General features: G+C 43.1%; 1 protein-coding gene across 1 annotated transcript in view; it reads right to left on the bottom strand.

Annotated features, from left to right (window-relative positions):
* Positions 1-15,146, bottom strand: part of ERCC6 (ERCC excision repair 6, chromatin remodeling factor) — a 79,197-nt gene that overhangs the window by 40,336 nt on the left and 23,715 nt on the right. The window contains exons 7-10 of the mRNA XM_040320781.1: positions 14,836-14,994; positions 8,805-8,940; positions 3,801-3,971; positions 3,539-3,715 (exon numbers count right to left, since the gene is read on the bottom strand). Coding sequence (XP_040176715.1) covers positions 3,539-3,715; positions 3,801-3,971; positions 8,805-8,940; positions 14,836-14,994 — 643 coding nt within the window. The remainder of the gene's footprint in view (positions 1-3,538; positions 3,716-3,800; positions 3,972-8,804; positions 8,941-14,835; positions 14,995-15,146) is intronic.

Raw genomic sequence — 15,146 nt, 5'->3', positions numbered from 1 at the left:
GTTTTCTACAGGGCATGTTAACGATTTGTTAACACATGAGATGGCTGCGTCCACTGCAGGAGTAGCCCATCTTTTGGAAAATTTTTCTTCCATAGGATATAGGACAGAGAACTTCTTAGGTGGTAAGAAGATCTTATCTGGCTTGTTCCAATCTTGGAACAAAACTCCCTCTAATAGAGGATGGATCGGAAACACAGCATTGCTTTGAGGCGCCCTCAGTGAGCCCAAAGCTGAAACCGTCGATACCTGGAGATCTGGTACTGGCAAGTTGAATGCCCTATGGACCAAGTCCGACAATCCTTGAATCCACCAGCTCTCCCTCAGGGAGACTGCCCCAGACTCCTCTGTTTCCGGATCCTCGATCCCTGAACCTACTTGGTCCTTGTCCAAGAGGTCGTCCAATTCCCCTGAGGAAAGGACCTCCTCTTCTGAGGGTCCGCGCTCGGGCGACGGAGATCTATTCCGCTTACTGCCCCGCATAGCTGCGGCTATCATTTTACCCATGCTTTTCTGCATCTCTTTTAAAGAGGTGAGTAATACCTCCTCCGTGACCATCTTAGGGTTGGACTGACCCGCGTCAGCTCCAGCCCCAGATCCCGATGGCCCCAAGGCTCCCTGTGGGGAAAGCAGCGGCATAGCTTTGTCCGAGACCTCAGACTCTCTGGGGGAATCCCCACCTCTTGTACCCTTGTTTTTTGATGCCATGGTACAATACCGAGGTACACCTGCTACTTATTGGTACCTGGGACTTATAAATAGTTAAATGCCCAAACACCTGTTTGGGGGATAAAAAAATGCTTCCTCTCCCCTAGATGACACTTTTTTTTTTTTTTTTTTTTTCAAAAAAAAATCTTTTTTTTTTTTTTTTTTTTTTTTTCAAATCTAGGAAAGAAAAAACATTCTGTCCCCCTGAGTAGTATTGCAAGAAAAACTATGAGATGGAAAAGAAACAGCCTATTCCTAGGCTTGAAAACAGTCTTTCTGAAGACTGCAATATTCTTTCTGGCCACTGTGTGTCCTCGGCGCCCCGTGCTTGCCGTTCTGGTCTTTCCTCCTCAGTTCCAAAGTATTGAATGAGCTATATGGAACAAACAAGGAAGGGCCGCCCCTTCCTTAAGCCACTGACCCGCCCTTCCCCCCCAGCAATCTCAAACAGGAAATGCCCCTCCCGACAGGGGGGGGGTGGGGTTGGGAGGAAGGGACCTCTCTGCTCCAGCAAACTGCAGCCTGCAGCCTGGAACCATGAGGAGGTCAGCGTTTTGCCTGCTTTGCAGGCCGTGAGGAGGAAGACTGAATGGAGCATCGCCTGGAGGCTTGCAGGTAAGCACAGCTCTCTGACACACACATATACTTTTATATCACACAGGCCCCACTCAATGCTTTTCCAACACTACAAGGGAGGTCACATCTTATGGGGAATAATACATATAGAGCCATCCTATCTTTATGATATGTGACTAGTTTGCCAGATGCAGTGCATAACTTTAGGCATGTCCCCTGTGACCCCCCAGAAAAAACCTGCTAAGAACCAAGTTCCGCAAGTTTTCCCCTCACTTACCTGCTCCATGCCGCAGGACTTTGCCAAGCAAGAGGCCCAATCTTCCCCCATCTCGGTGGGGATGTCTAGACCTTCAGGCCCTGGGTTCCTATGAAGGATCCACTGTCCTGGGCCCATATAGCACTCTGGCAACAGAAACATTAGGCACCCAAAGGTTTCTAAGTTCTGGGCCCAGGGTCCAGCTCTCTAAAAAGAAAAGCATTATGGGCTATACCCCAAGGGTTTGGGGTCCGGTTACTGACCACTTTAGCGCTGAGGCTTTTTTGGACAGAACCGGTTAGCTCACCTAATCCCAAGGATGTGGAGGCAAGCTAAACCATGACTAACACCTAAGACACTGGCGGAAAAACCGAGGTACTCCTCCTATGGGAGGGGGTTATATAGGGAGGGGCATTTCCTGTTTGAGATTGCCAGTGTCTACACCTGAAGGTACTCCATATAACCCATATAGTAATGAATGCCGCTCTGTGTCCCGTGATGTACGATAAAGAAATCATGTTTTAAAATACAAAGAAACGTTCATGCACTGGCCTCTCTGTAGTAGCTGCCTGAAAAGTGTGCATTTTCCCATTCAAGTGGATGTAAACCCGAAAATGTTTATTTATTTTTTGATGTCACAGTATAAGGCCGGGTACACACGGACAAACATGTATGGTGAAAGCGGTCCGTCGGACCGTTTTCACCATACATGTCTGCCAGAGGGCTTCTGTACGATGGTTGTACACACCATCGTACAGAAGTCCGCGCGTAAACAATACGCGGGGCGTGTCCGCGGTGTCGCCGCGTCGATGACGCGGTGTCGCCGCGACAATGACGCGGCGACGTGGGCGGCCCGCCTTTAAAATGCTTCCACGCATGCGTCGAAGTCATTCGACGCATGCGAGGCACGGCGGGCGGCTGGACATGTACGGTAGGTCTGTACTGACGACCGTACATGTCCGAGCGGGCTGAATTCCAGCGGGCTGTTTTAAAACAAGTCCAGGAATATTTGTCTGCTGGGAAAAGGCCCGGCGGGCAAATGTTTGCTGGAATTCGGCCCGCTCGCGCCCACACACGACCAAACATGTCTGCTGAAACTGGCCTGCGGGCCAGTTTCAGCAGACATGTTTGCTCGTGAGTATGGGGCCTAAGATTTACTATAATCTGTGCCTAGTCTTGCCACACAGAGTTAATCCAGCTCTGAACAATCCTCTTTTATTGTTCAGTGAAATAAAAACGGACTTACAGAGAAAAACCTTAGTCCGTTATGCCCCCTTGCTGTGAGTGACAGGTTATTTACATATCTCATGCACTAGCCTGGAGAAAGGCATCATTTTTTAGTTCCCACCCCCACTTCTTTTCTGAAGTCATGTGGTTACTTTTCTGGATTTTGACTGGATATTAGTGATCATAGCAGAATTTGGTTTAAGGGGAGTGTAGAGAAGGGCAGGGAGTCTACTGACATCACGACTCCACCCACTGAGCTCCAGACAACAGACCCACCCACAGAATCTGCAGTTTTTCAATTCTTCTAAGAGACAGAGGGGAAACATTTGACAGGTAAGGATACATGCAGGAGGCATGTATATCCTTATAGATCAGCACTATGGCAGTAGTTTAAAAAAAGGATGAGAGTGGGTTTACATCCACTTTAAGGCCCTGGACTGGAGAAAGCCAAAGTGCAGATTCTATGCATTTGAATTAAACCCACCTGACCGGGTGAGGCACTTCTAACTTCATCCAAAGAGTACATTTTCATCCTTCAACATAACCAATATATGGTAACAAAGTATGAAAGCATTCTATTTGGTTCAGTTTATAGTCAAACTAAAACAGCAATTGTCTGTTATCCATTATCTCTAAGCAGCTGGTCACAGTGTAAAGTAGAAATCAATAAATTACGATAATGTAAAAATTTGTAGGAAGCCAGAAGATGAAGCCATAATAACTAGTTCCATACATTATATTCCACCAACTACACAATAAAAAAAGAGACCATACCTGTACAGGAGAAGCATTTGTATACCCTCCCATGGTGATGGGTACAGAAAACTGCTCCATGAACACTGGAAGTGTACCAAGTTTTCCAGGGAACACAAAGTCAAACAGAGACCATAACTCCCGCAAATTGTTTTGCATTGGGGAACCAGACAGGATTATACGATGTGGGGTACGGAACTGAGAAAGAAACACTTGCATTAGGATAAAAATAAATCTTTAGCAATCAAATGCACATATCTATAATACATTGTCATTCTATCACCTGTTTGCAAGCCATAGTGACTGCTGCATTAGGATTGCGGATCTTGTGGCCCTCATCCAGGATGATGTAATGCCAATGATATTTTTGGAGATCCTCTTGCAAAAGGCGCATATTAGCATAAGATGTAATCAGAATACCACGACTTTTGCCAATTTCCCCGAGCAGCTTAACCTGGCACAAGTGAAGAAAAAATTGTATAGGATAAAAAATAAGACAAATCTTCATATATCTAAGCTTCACTTTGTTCACAAAATCCTACTCTACAAACGTGGATGTCATGCAGGCAATTCCTCAACTCTGCATATACAGGGTGTGGAGAAAATTGTAGTTTCTAAGAGGAGGGCGCCAATAGATTTAGATTATGAAAAAAATAAGTATTTTGGATATTTACTTTAGGCTCCATGAAACTGTTAGGTCTCAATCATAAATGGGGCGTCTCATATTATGAATAAAGCTTTGGTTTATATTGGTATTATGCCTTCAAACTGAGTTAAAATGGTTCTTTTATGCGCTTTCTGCACTGTCAGTGTTTTTTTTTTGCTTTTGTTTTGTGTAGTTAGTGAACTGACACCAATTTAATTTACCCTTATAATCATGGGTGTATGGGAAGTAACAAATATATTCATGGATAATGATTTTCCCCAATTTTTCTATATTCTTACACATTGTATTTTTTCACCATGCAATCTTTTTTTACATGAAATGTTTTTTATATTACTTTCTGGAATTTACATAGCTTTTAGTTTGACTGCCTATCTCATTTCTTGAGGTGCTAAAATGGCAGGGCAGTACAAAAACCCCCAAATGACCCAATTTTAGAAAGTAGACACCCCAAGGAAATTGCTGAGAGGCATGTTGAGTCCACGGAATATTTTATATTTTGCCACAAGTTGGGAAAAAGTACAATTTTTTTTTGCACAAAGTTGTCACTAAATATATATTGACTAAAATATATTTTGCTCAAACATGCCATGGGCATATGTGGAATTAAACCCCAAAATACATTTTGCTGCTTCTCCCGAGTACGGCGATACCACATGTGTGGGACCTTTTGGGAGCCTAGCCGTGTACGGGACCCCCAAAACCAATCACCGCCTTCAGGATTTCTAAGGGCGTAAATTTTTGATTTCACTCTCAGTGCCATCATGGGGCCCCCAATTTCAGGGCAGTGTGGGCTCAAGGACCAGCTGCTTTGGGGAAAGTGCAGGGGGGCCCTCAAGCAGCTGGGGCCCCTGGGCAGTGCCCAGATGTGCCCTCTCATTAAGACAGCCCTGGGTACACCTGACCTTGGCAGGGACCTCAACTTCATCAGTGCTATCTGTCATGGAGCCGCTGTCTACAGGATTGTATTCTGAGCCTGAATCTGACAGATGAGTGACCTACTCTTCACTATCTGTCGAGCTCAGAAACGTGTAAACCTCCTCACTAGTGTACCTTCGATTTGCCATTTTGGACTCTAAATTTACTGGTTCACTAGTAAGATTCAAAGATAAAAAAGCACCTGACTGTCGGACAACTGTATAAAATGGTACCAAAAAAACTGTTAGCGATCGCAGGAATCAGGCCTGACTCTGCGAACGCTGCAGTTATGTGTGTAGTGTTTTGTAAGCGACAGTGATCTATCGATACTGCACTTAGGTGGGCTGGGTGGAGGGGCAAAACGCAGGTGCTAGCAGGTATCTGGGCTGATCCCCCTAACACTGCGTTTTTGGGAACCCTAAACTGCTGGGGATGCTAGTATAGATCTGATCAGATCACATATTGATCTGTTCAGATACTATACCACCAAGGGAGGTGTATGCTTGCCGACGTGGGTGTTAGCGCTACTGGCACTAATTTGACACTGCTTGGGGCGATGCAGACCCTATCTGACACTAAACCTAACTGATATCACCCGCCAGGCGATCAGGGGGTTAAACCTTTATTAATAAATGGCGGGTGCCCTGATACTATAAAAAGCAAAACTAACCAGCGTCACCCGTAAACACCCGTTTAAAACCTTTATTAGGTAGTATATGGGGGGTAACTGACACTATATAAAAACCTGTCGGTGAACCTAAATAGCTAACTGGCTAACTAGCGCCACCAGTGACACTTATACAGCGATCATAAAAAAAATCGCTTAGTGACACTGGCCACAGGGGGTGAAAGGGTTACCTGGGGGGCGATCAAGAGGTTAAACCTTTATTAGGGGGGTTAGAGGGTACTCTACACCTAAAGGGGCCTAACACTAACTGCCCTGACAATTTTTAAAGTCATAAATGACACCAAATGCAGTGATCAGTAAATAAAGGACTACTGCAATCAGTGACACTGTGACTGGGGATGCAGGGGGTGATCTGGGGGGGGGGGGGTAATTTGTGTGCCTATGTGTCCTGGGGTCAGTGTACTGTTGTGCACTTACTATTAGATGTCTACTCTCCTCCGGCTCTGGACCAAAAGACCGCCACGAGGAGAGATGACATAATTTCCTCTGTGTTTACAATTCACAGACAGAGGAAGCTCCTCATTTGCCAGGAACGATCGTGAAGGGGTGGCCATGAATCGATTGGGCCCCGCACCTGCTGGGAGGCAGGGATATATATATATATACTCCCATTTGCCTGCCCAGTGCAGTTCTGTCTACGTATATCATCGTGAGGTGGTCGGCAAGTAGTTAACTTGTCAGAAAAAGGCTTAGTCCTTAAAGTGGTTGTTAAGCCACTATTATGGGATTTTTTTTATACAGCACAGACACAGGGGCAATTAACGTTATATAACAGAGGGGATGGCATGCTCATACAATAGGAATGGGAGCAGCAGGAGAAGAGGATCATGGAGTGGACGGAGCTGACAGGCAGGGAAGGAGGGGGGGAGGACAGAGTAAACCTGAGAGCAGGGCTGCGGATGACAGAGGCACGTAAACTTACCGCGGTGTCAGGGCTCAGCAGCCATGATAAACCGTGGTCAGTTTACAAAGGGGAGGGCATAGCCAGGCAGGATCAGCCAGGTATTTTCAGGTGATACAGGAGGCCAAATTACACATTACAAGCTGTAACGGAATGACCCGGGACACCCAGAGACTTTGTGAGGATGGGGGATACTCCTGTGTCATCGTCACTGATAACTCTTGGGTCTGAGTCCACCCTGTGCCTTTTGGGCATGGGGTGGCAAGTGAATCATAATTCATGTATTACATGAGATAGGACATCACTGATAGTTCGTATTGCAGGATTTTGAGATACTGCAAGATGTTGGCCCAACCAGTCAATAGTTACTCATTCTATGATTAGCCCTGACTAGTGACATGCTAATTGAGTCAGGGCCTGGAAGACATTCCATTGTCCTTGTGTAAAGGTGTTAACCCAGGTCTGCTCCCAGAACTCTATAATGCATGCTAAATACTGTTTATGTGTGATAACACTGTCTACAGCCTATTGATGCTCAGAGGTGTGAATAGGTGTCAAGCTGTATGCGGAGACGAAACGTCTGCCTAGGGAACTCAGTGTGTGAAGGTGTTTTGTTTGTTATGCTGTTAATGAAGGAATGTTTAGTAATTAGCCTTAGTGTGTGGTTAGGGGGGTAGAGATCTCATTGTTGCTTTAATGCCTTGTACTGTATAAAAAGCTGAGACGAAACCATTAAAGTATCTATTACATTTGAAACCAGAAGCACAGAGCTGTGTGTCTCGTGTCTGGGGGGAATTCTTATGGATCGGGTCCTGTTGGTTGGAGTGTCGATAAGCTGTCGTGACTGGGATGGAAGGTCGTAAACGGTGGTGACCGTTACACAAGCACTGTGCTGTATAACATGCTATAAGGGAACTATTTGTTAGGTTAACAAACACTTTAACTGGCTAAACTGCCCTCATTTGCAGACCGAAGTTCATCCCTTTGATCTGAAAGAACCAAATGATACAATGTTTTCTTATTTTTTAAACTCTCAACCCTGAGCAATGTTGTGATGAATTTTGCTGGCTGACTTTTTTTTTTTACAGCTGTCAGCTGTGAGCAGAGAACAGCTCTGCATTCGTTACATGAATTGTGGAAATGCCAGATTAAGATTGTGGGGGGGAGGGCTGATTCTAGAATGCAACTTTTTAACCACATCAATACTGTGCACTTTTGCCCCCTTCCTTTCCAGGCCAATTTTCAGCGCTCTTGCACTTTCAATGACAATTGCTCGGTCATGCCATGCTGTACCCAAATGATTCATGACTCATGCGATAGAAGCAAAAAAAAACAATATTTTTCTTTGTTCTTTTATTCTATTGATGGACTTGTGTCTTTTTTCAACCTGACTAACTATGTAACCATTTTAAAAGAAATCCTATAAAATCGAATTTTGTTATAAATTTAAGCCAAAATGTATTCTGCTACATGTCCTTGGTAAAAAAAAAAATCCCGTTAAGTGTATAATAATTGGTTTGTGTGATCACGGACAGATGTACGCAGATGATCATGTACAGATGTGCGCAGATGATCACGGACAAATATGTGTGCAGAAAATCTTTGGGACATATAATTTTACTGTTACATATGTGGGGGACAGGTGTACTATGCAGGGACATTGCGTGGTGACGTGTGTTTTACATTGTGTGTTTACATTAGTGTGTTACTAGGCTGGTGATCAGTGTGTAAAAAGCTGTAAAAAAACAGCTCATACACACCGATCACCAGCCGGCTGCAACAATCCGCTCTCCTCTCCTCACGACAACTAACGTGTGAGGAGAGGAGAGCCGATCGCCTAGCAAGCGGCTCTCCGTTTACATCACATGATGGCTGTGATTTGACACGGCCATCATGTGATCAGGAGGGCCAATCACAGAGCCCTCCTGCCGATCTGAGATGCATTGTGTCTGGGTGACATGAGCGCATCAGGGCTGCGCAGGCGTGCGCGATCCCCCTCCTTCTCAGAAGGAGAGAGCGCCCACCCGGCCGTACATATGCAGTGGCCGGGTGGGAAGTAGTTATTTAGAATATCTGAAAGAAAATTGAAGAAACTATAAAAGTATTGTGTTCTCACCTTTTTTCCAGGAAAACTTCCTGTCTCGTGAAGTACAGCTACACGGAACTGAGGCCACCAAGTATGGAATTCCTTCACCCACTGGTGCATTACAGTAGCAGGACACACAATAATACTGGGACCCAGTCCTTCATATCTGTAAATTAGGGGAAAATCCAGGCCAGTTTACCAAGCTATAAATTATTAAAATTAAACAGTTTGTTATTTTTTTCTCCATTATTGCTTCAAAATGTGTGATACAATTTCTATTGATTACATTTATTGTTTTCACTTTGTCAGCATTAATGTAAACTGTATTACTGAACTTCATGTTGTAGGATGATTATATACACTCACCAGACACTTTATTAGGTACACCTTGCTAGTACTGGGTTGGACCCCCTTTTGCCTTCAGAACTGCCTCAATTCTTTGTGGCATAGATTCAACAAGGTGTTGGAAACATTCCTCAGAAATTGTGGTCCATATTGACATGCTAGCATCACACAGTAGCTGCAGATTTGTCGGCTGTACATCCATGATGCAAATCTCCCATTCCACCACAGCCCAAAGGTGCTCTGTTGGATTGAGATCTGGTGACTGTGGAGGCCATTGGAGTCCATTGACCTAATTGTTATGTTCAAGAAACCAGTTTGAGACAATTTGAACTTTGTGACACAGAGCATTATCCTGCTGGAAGTAGCCATCAGAAGATGGGTACACTGTAGTCATAAAGAGATGGAGATGGTCAGCAACAACACTCAGGTCGTGGCGTTTAAATGATGCTTAATTGGTACTAAGGAGCCAAAAGTGTGCCAAGAAAATATCCCTAATGCCATTACACCACCAGCAGCCTGAACCGTTGATAAAAGGCAGGATGGATCAATGTTTTCATGTTGTTTATGCCAAATTCTGACCCTACCATATGAACACCGCAGCTGAAATAGAGACTCATCAGACTAGGCAACTTTTTTCCAATCTTCTGTTGTCCAATTTTGGTGAGCCTGTGCAAATTGTAGCGTCAGTTGTGGTGTGGTCTTCTGCTGCTCTAGCCCATCTGCTTCAAGGTTCGATTTGTTGTGCGTTCAGAGATGGTATTCTGCATACCTTGGTTTTAACGAGTGGTTATTTGAGTTACTGTTGCCTTTCTATTATCTCAAACCAGTCTGCCCATTCTCCTCTGACATCAACAAGGCATTTTTTGACCACACAACTACCACTCTCTGGACATTTTCTCTTTTTTGGATCATTCTCTGTAAACCCTAGAGATGTTTGTGCATGAAAATCCCAGTAGATCAGCAGTTTTTGAAATACATAGACCAGCCCATCTGGCGCCAACAACCATGTCACATTCAAAGTCGCCTAAATACCCTTTCTTCCCCATTTTGATGCTGGGTTTGAACTTTAGCATTGAGTTGCTGGCATGTGATTGGCTGATTAGCAATTTGTGTTATCAAGTAATTGAACTGGAGTACCTAATAAAGTGGCCGGTGAGTGTATATTGGATACTAATTTTCAATGGTTACATGTTATTTATACTGTATATTGAGATGAGGTAATGACACTTTTTGTTCTTTTTTTTATATTATTTTCCTGTAATTGAAAAAAAAAAAATTTATGTATGTATGTGTGTGTGTGTGTGTGTGTGTGTGTGTGTGTGTATGTGTGTATATATATATATATATATATATATATATATATATATATATATATATATATATATATAAAAAGAGTCCGATACAAATACAGAATTTCTGCATAGCAGTAAATTAATCTTGGCATAAAAAAAGGGTTATTTGCTTCATGTAAGCCTTAAAGGATAGGTTCAACATTTAAACGTTACACTCGTATTTAGGGTGCGACGCGAAACACATTGACTCAGACCCCTCTTTCCTCCTAAGCCACCCCATCCCTGTGATTGCGTGGGTGGAGGAATCTGTGAATTAAGAAACAAGTCCCGTCGTCCACTGCAGCAGATGGCTTGTAGTTTTCAATGGACTGAGGTTGCTCTCACAGTACATTGACACTTCCACTTTCAAACAGAAACCTAATACAGAGATATGGCAAGAAAGCTGGATGACGTGTCTGCAGGAGCCTGACATTGCACTCATGATCCACTAATCACAGGTACGATGCTCTGCAGGCATTTTTTTCCTGTAAAAATGTGTGAATTTAATGAATTTAATATTTGTTTGGAAAGGTAAACTTATCCTTCAAAACAGAACTAAAGCCACCTATACTCAACTCCCCATCCAGTGATGAAATATGGTGTGTTAAAGCGGAACTCCACCCGAAAGGGGAAGCTCCGCTTGTCTGCCTCCTCCCCCCCTCTCCGCTGCTATATTTGGCACCTTTTGGGGAGAAGGGGAGAGGGGAGAAGGTACCTGGTTTTACCAGTTTGACACTATTCCAAAGTGACACAAAAAATATCAATTAACCACTTGCCAACCAGGCCAATTCTAACATTTCTCTCCTACATGTAAAAATCATAATTTTAGCAGCGAACGTAGAGAATACAATGGCGGTCATTGCAACTTTTTATCTCGCACAGTATTTGCGCCTCAATTTTTCAAACGCTGTTTCATGCTTTAAAAAAAAAAAAAAAACAGTAAAGTTAGCCCAATTATTTTGCATGTGAAAGATGGAGTTACGCAGAGTAAATAGATACAAAACATGTCACACTTCAAAATTGCACACGCTTGTGGAATGGTGACAAACGTCGGTACTTAAAAATCCCCATTGGTGACGCTTTAAATTTTTTTACTGGTTATGTTTTAAGTTGCAGAGGAGGTCTAGGGATAGAATGATTTCTCTCGCTCTAACGTTCGCAGCGGCACCTCACACGTTTTCATATGTGAGCAGGACTTACGTATGCATTCGCTTCTGTGTGCAAGCACACAGGGACAGGGGTACTTAAAAAAATAAAAAAATTGTATTGTTAATTTTACTTTAAATTTTTTAGTTTGACACTTTAAAAAAAAAATTGATCACTTTTATTCCTATTACAAGGAATGGAAAAATCCCTTGCGATAGGAATATGGCATGATCAGTCAGTTCTCTTTACAGTGAGATATGGGGTCAATAAGACCCCACATCTCACCTCTAGGCTGGAAAGCCTGAAATAATAAAAATAAAATAAAAACGATCTCAGCTTCCCAGCCAAGGCGCCACCGTTTGTTTGAATGCAGAGGCCGGATGTCACGTCATAACATCGCGCCCGGCCTCCGACGATCATAGAGACTCCGGCGACCATCTGGTCCGCCGGAAATCTCTATGGTAAACATCCGGGGGCCAGCGGATCCGTTCTCAGACTCACCGATCGCAGCAGTGTGTCGGTAGAAGCAAGGAAAGGCAAGTCCCCACTCGCCATCCCGTAAGAACGATCACGTGGCTGACCAGCCACTATGATCATTCTTATGGTGTAGGGAATTGCTAGCTGAAAAAGACGATATCTGAATGATGCCTGTAGCTGCACCCATCATTCAGATATCCCCGCACAAAGCCCAGGACATCATATGAATGCCAGCCGTCGGCAAGTGCTTAATAAATCAATAAACATAAATCCTGATGGAAGTCCACCACCTATATGTAAATGTCCAAGTAGTTATGTGTAGGAGGGTTCCACCACAACTACAAATCTTGCCATATATTTACACTTATGAATGATAACAAGCAGCTTTGTGAATGCAACACCACCATGAATTGCAGCCTTTTACCAAGCAATAAGACCCCAAATTATAGGTCGTCTTACAGCAGAATGTTATCAGTAATCATCCATCCACAGCCTTAGAACCACATGAAATATTACAGCAACAATTTGTTCAATGGCACTCAGGAACTTCAGAGTACATCAGCAGGGATTCACTGTTTGCACCTGCAAGAGATAAGCAAGAATTACATAGTGCAACCCGCAGATTTAAAAGGGTTGAGAACGGCCTATTGCTTGAAATGCATTGGTGGCGGGGCTTGCTAGCGGTTGCGTTTACATGTGATTTATTTTTATAAATATGTGAGTAGATGCACAATACTTATTACAATAAATCTGCAAGATTTTCAATGGTGGTGGAACCCTCCTGCACATAACTACTTGTTTTATTTGGACTTTTGCAATAGACTTACATCAGGATTTAGCTTTATTGATTTATTGCACTTTTTTCTTTTTCGAGTCACTTTTTAAAAACCTGTTGAAAACACACTCTACCCATGCAGATAAGATGGCATAAAACTTGCCTAGTTACTATTGCATTTTTTTTTTATCTTTATATGCAAAGAACATTGAGACAATACAGACAAAATTTTACAAACAAAATCACATTAAACAAAACCCAAGGAAAAAAAAAAACACCCCACCTGAACAACCCCAATAGTCTACCATTCGTCTCTCCGTCAGCCAAGCTAAGTCTATTCTGAAAGAAGTTTATTCCTAGCTCTAGATTCCAACAGTTCATTCAGCCTATTTTGAGATGAAAGCCATTCCTGTTGGATATCCAGAGAGGGATTCTGAATGTAAAGGGCTTCAGCCGTGGAGACATCAGCCTTTGCAAGCTCAAGCTCTCTACGGGAGGCACTTTTAATAATACTTATATTCTGGATTAACATTCCCTGAAGATAGGCCTTTAAAGCATCCCATACAACTCGTATGGAAGCAAAGCCCAAGTTGAGGGACCAAAAATCCACAATTCGAGTGGAAATGGCATCCTCTTTGGGAAATAATTCCAGCAAAAAGGGGTTCAGCCGCCATGACATATTAGACGCTCGATGCCCTGATGTTAGAGTAACCAAGAGGGGAGTGATCTGAAATCCCTTGAGGTTCAATATTTACATCTGCTATGTATGGTATGAGATCAGCCGAACACAAAGCCAAATCAATTCTTGATAATGTGTTGTGTGTTTTCAAGCAACATGTATAAGCATATTCTTCGGGAGGTAGCTTCATCCACATATCATACAGTCCCAATTCCCTGTATAGTTGCCCAAAGGGGTAGAGATGCCCATCAGTCATTGACCTTGGAGCTGGATATCTGTCCCGCTTTGTATCAACTACACTATTAAAATCTACAAGTACCAATATTGGCATCTGGGGTGAAACATCTGCAAAGGAAATGAGCTGACGAAATATTTCTGGGTTATATGGGGAGATATAGATATAGCGGCCAGGATCAACTTAAGATCATCCAACTTACAAATGTATTTACGTCTACCATAGTCCTACTACAGGAGAATACCACACCAGCATAAACCAGAACAGTGACTCCCATCTAATGGGAGGTACTATTGCATATTACAGAGCACATATCAATCCGAGATCAGTTTGAACAGATGCTTGCCTGGCCAAAACCAGGCAATACATGTTGCTTCTGGCTTCATTTATGACAAAATAAAAGTAAGAATAAATGTTCCTCCCTGTGGTCCCCGGCTCCCTGATAGTACAGGAGAGCCAGGGAACCATGGTGGGTGGGCAGAGGCAGAAGGCGAGGGCCTTTTGCGCCCTGTAAAAGTGATTGGGTAGCTGTAGAGCTGCTTGGTTTAATTTTACATGAAAGCCTGTCAGCTGAAATTTTTGATAACGGGAAGCAGCCATGATCCTGGTATAATCACTTCCACCCAAGGGCTGGAAGTGGTTAAGAAAAAAAAATGATAAGAGTAAAACATCCCTGCTAGCATACACTGCTGTCTGTATTCATCATTGCTTTCTTTGTCCAAGAGTTTGATTTGCTCTGTTCCTTTATGTGTATGTCCACATTTCTATGGCCAAAAACTTAGTATCCTGGGTATCAAGCAGCCAAGCTGAAAGACATGTACTGAATTCTCAGACACAGATGCACAAGCCAAGAATTCATTACTAGTGTTAGCTCTTTAATTTCCCGTGCCCTGCAACTCCCCTCCTTGTCGTTAACTGCCTCTAAAGCACCCCCTACTTTCACTAAACGAATTAAAGGAACTATCTAATTGAAATGCAGTGAATAATTCAGCAGGTACGCCCCCTCTCTGTAATAATTCTGATAAAATATTCATGACAGGCTCAGACTGGCAGACTACGGGACAGCCACTTGCCTGTAATCAGAGCCTCGCGTCCTTATTCGGCTGTAGCTTAGACCTGCCAGAAAGGCAATTATCTGGATAGTTTTACCCAATCCCATCTCATCTCCCAGAATGCCCCCTGCCTGCTGGCAATGCAGTTCCCAGAGCCAACGGACACCTGTTTGCTGGTACCTGTAAAAAAGGAAAGAACGAATGAAATAATAATAATAATAAATATATATATAATAAATATAAATATATATATATATATATATATATATATATATATATATATATATATAAAATAATGGAAAATATATATAACAGATATGCAAGAAGAGCGA

This window comes from Rana temporaria, chromosome 8 (assembly GCF_905171775.1).
Source record: "Rana temporaria chromosome 8, aRanTem1.1, whole genome shotgun sequence".
Lineage (NCBI taxonomy): Eukaryota > Metazoa > Chordata > Amphibia > Anura > Ranidae > Rana > Rana temporaria.
Note: the sequence above shows the minus strand (reverse complement) of the source record. Positions and strands in the feature narration are given on the sequence as shown.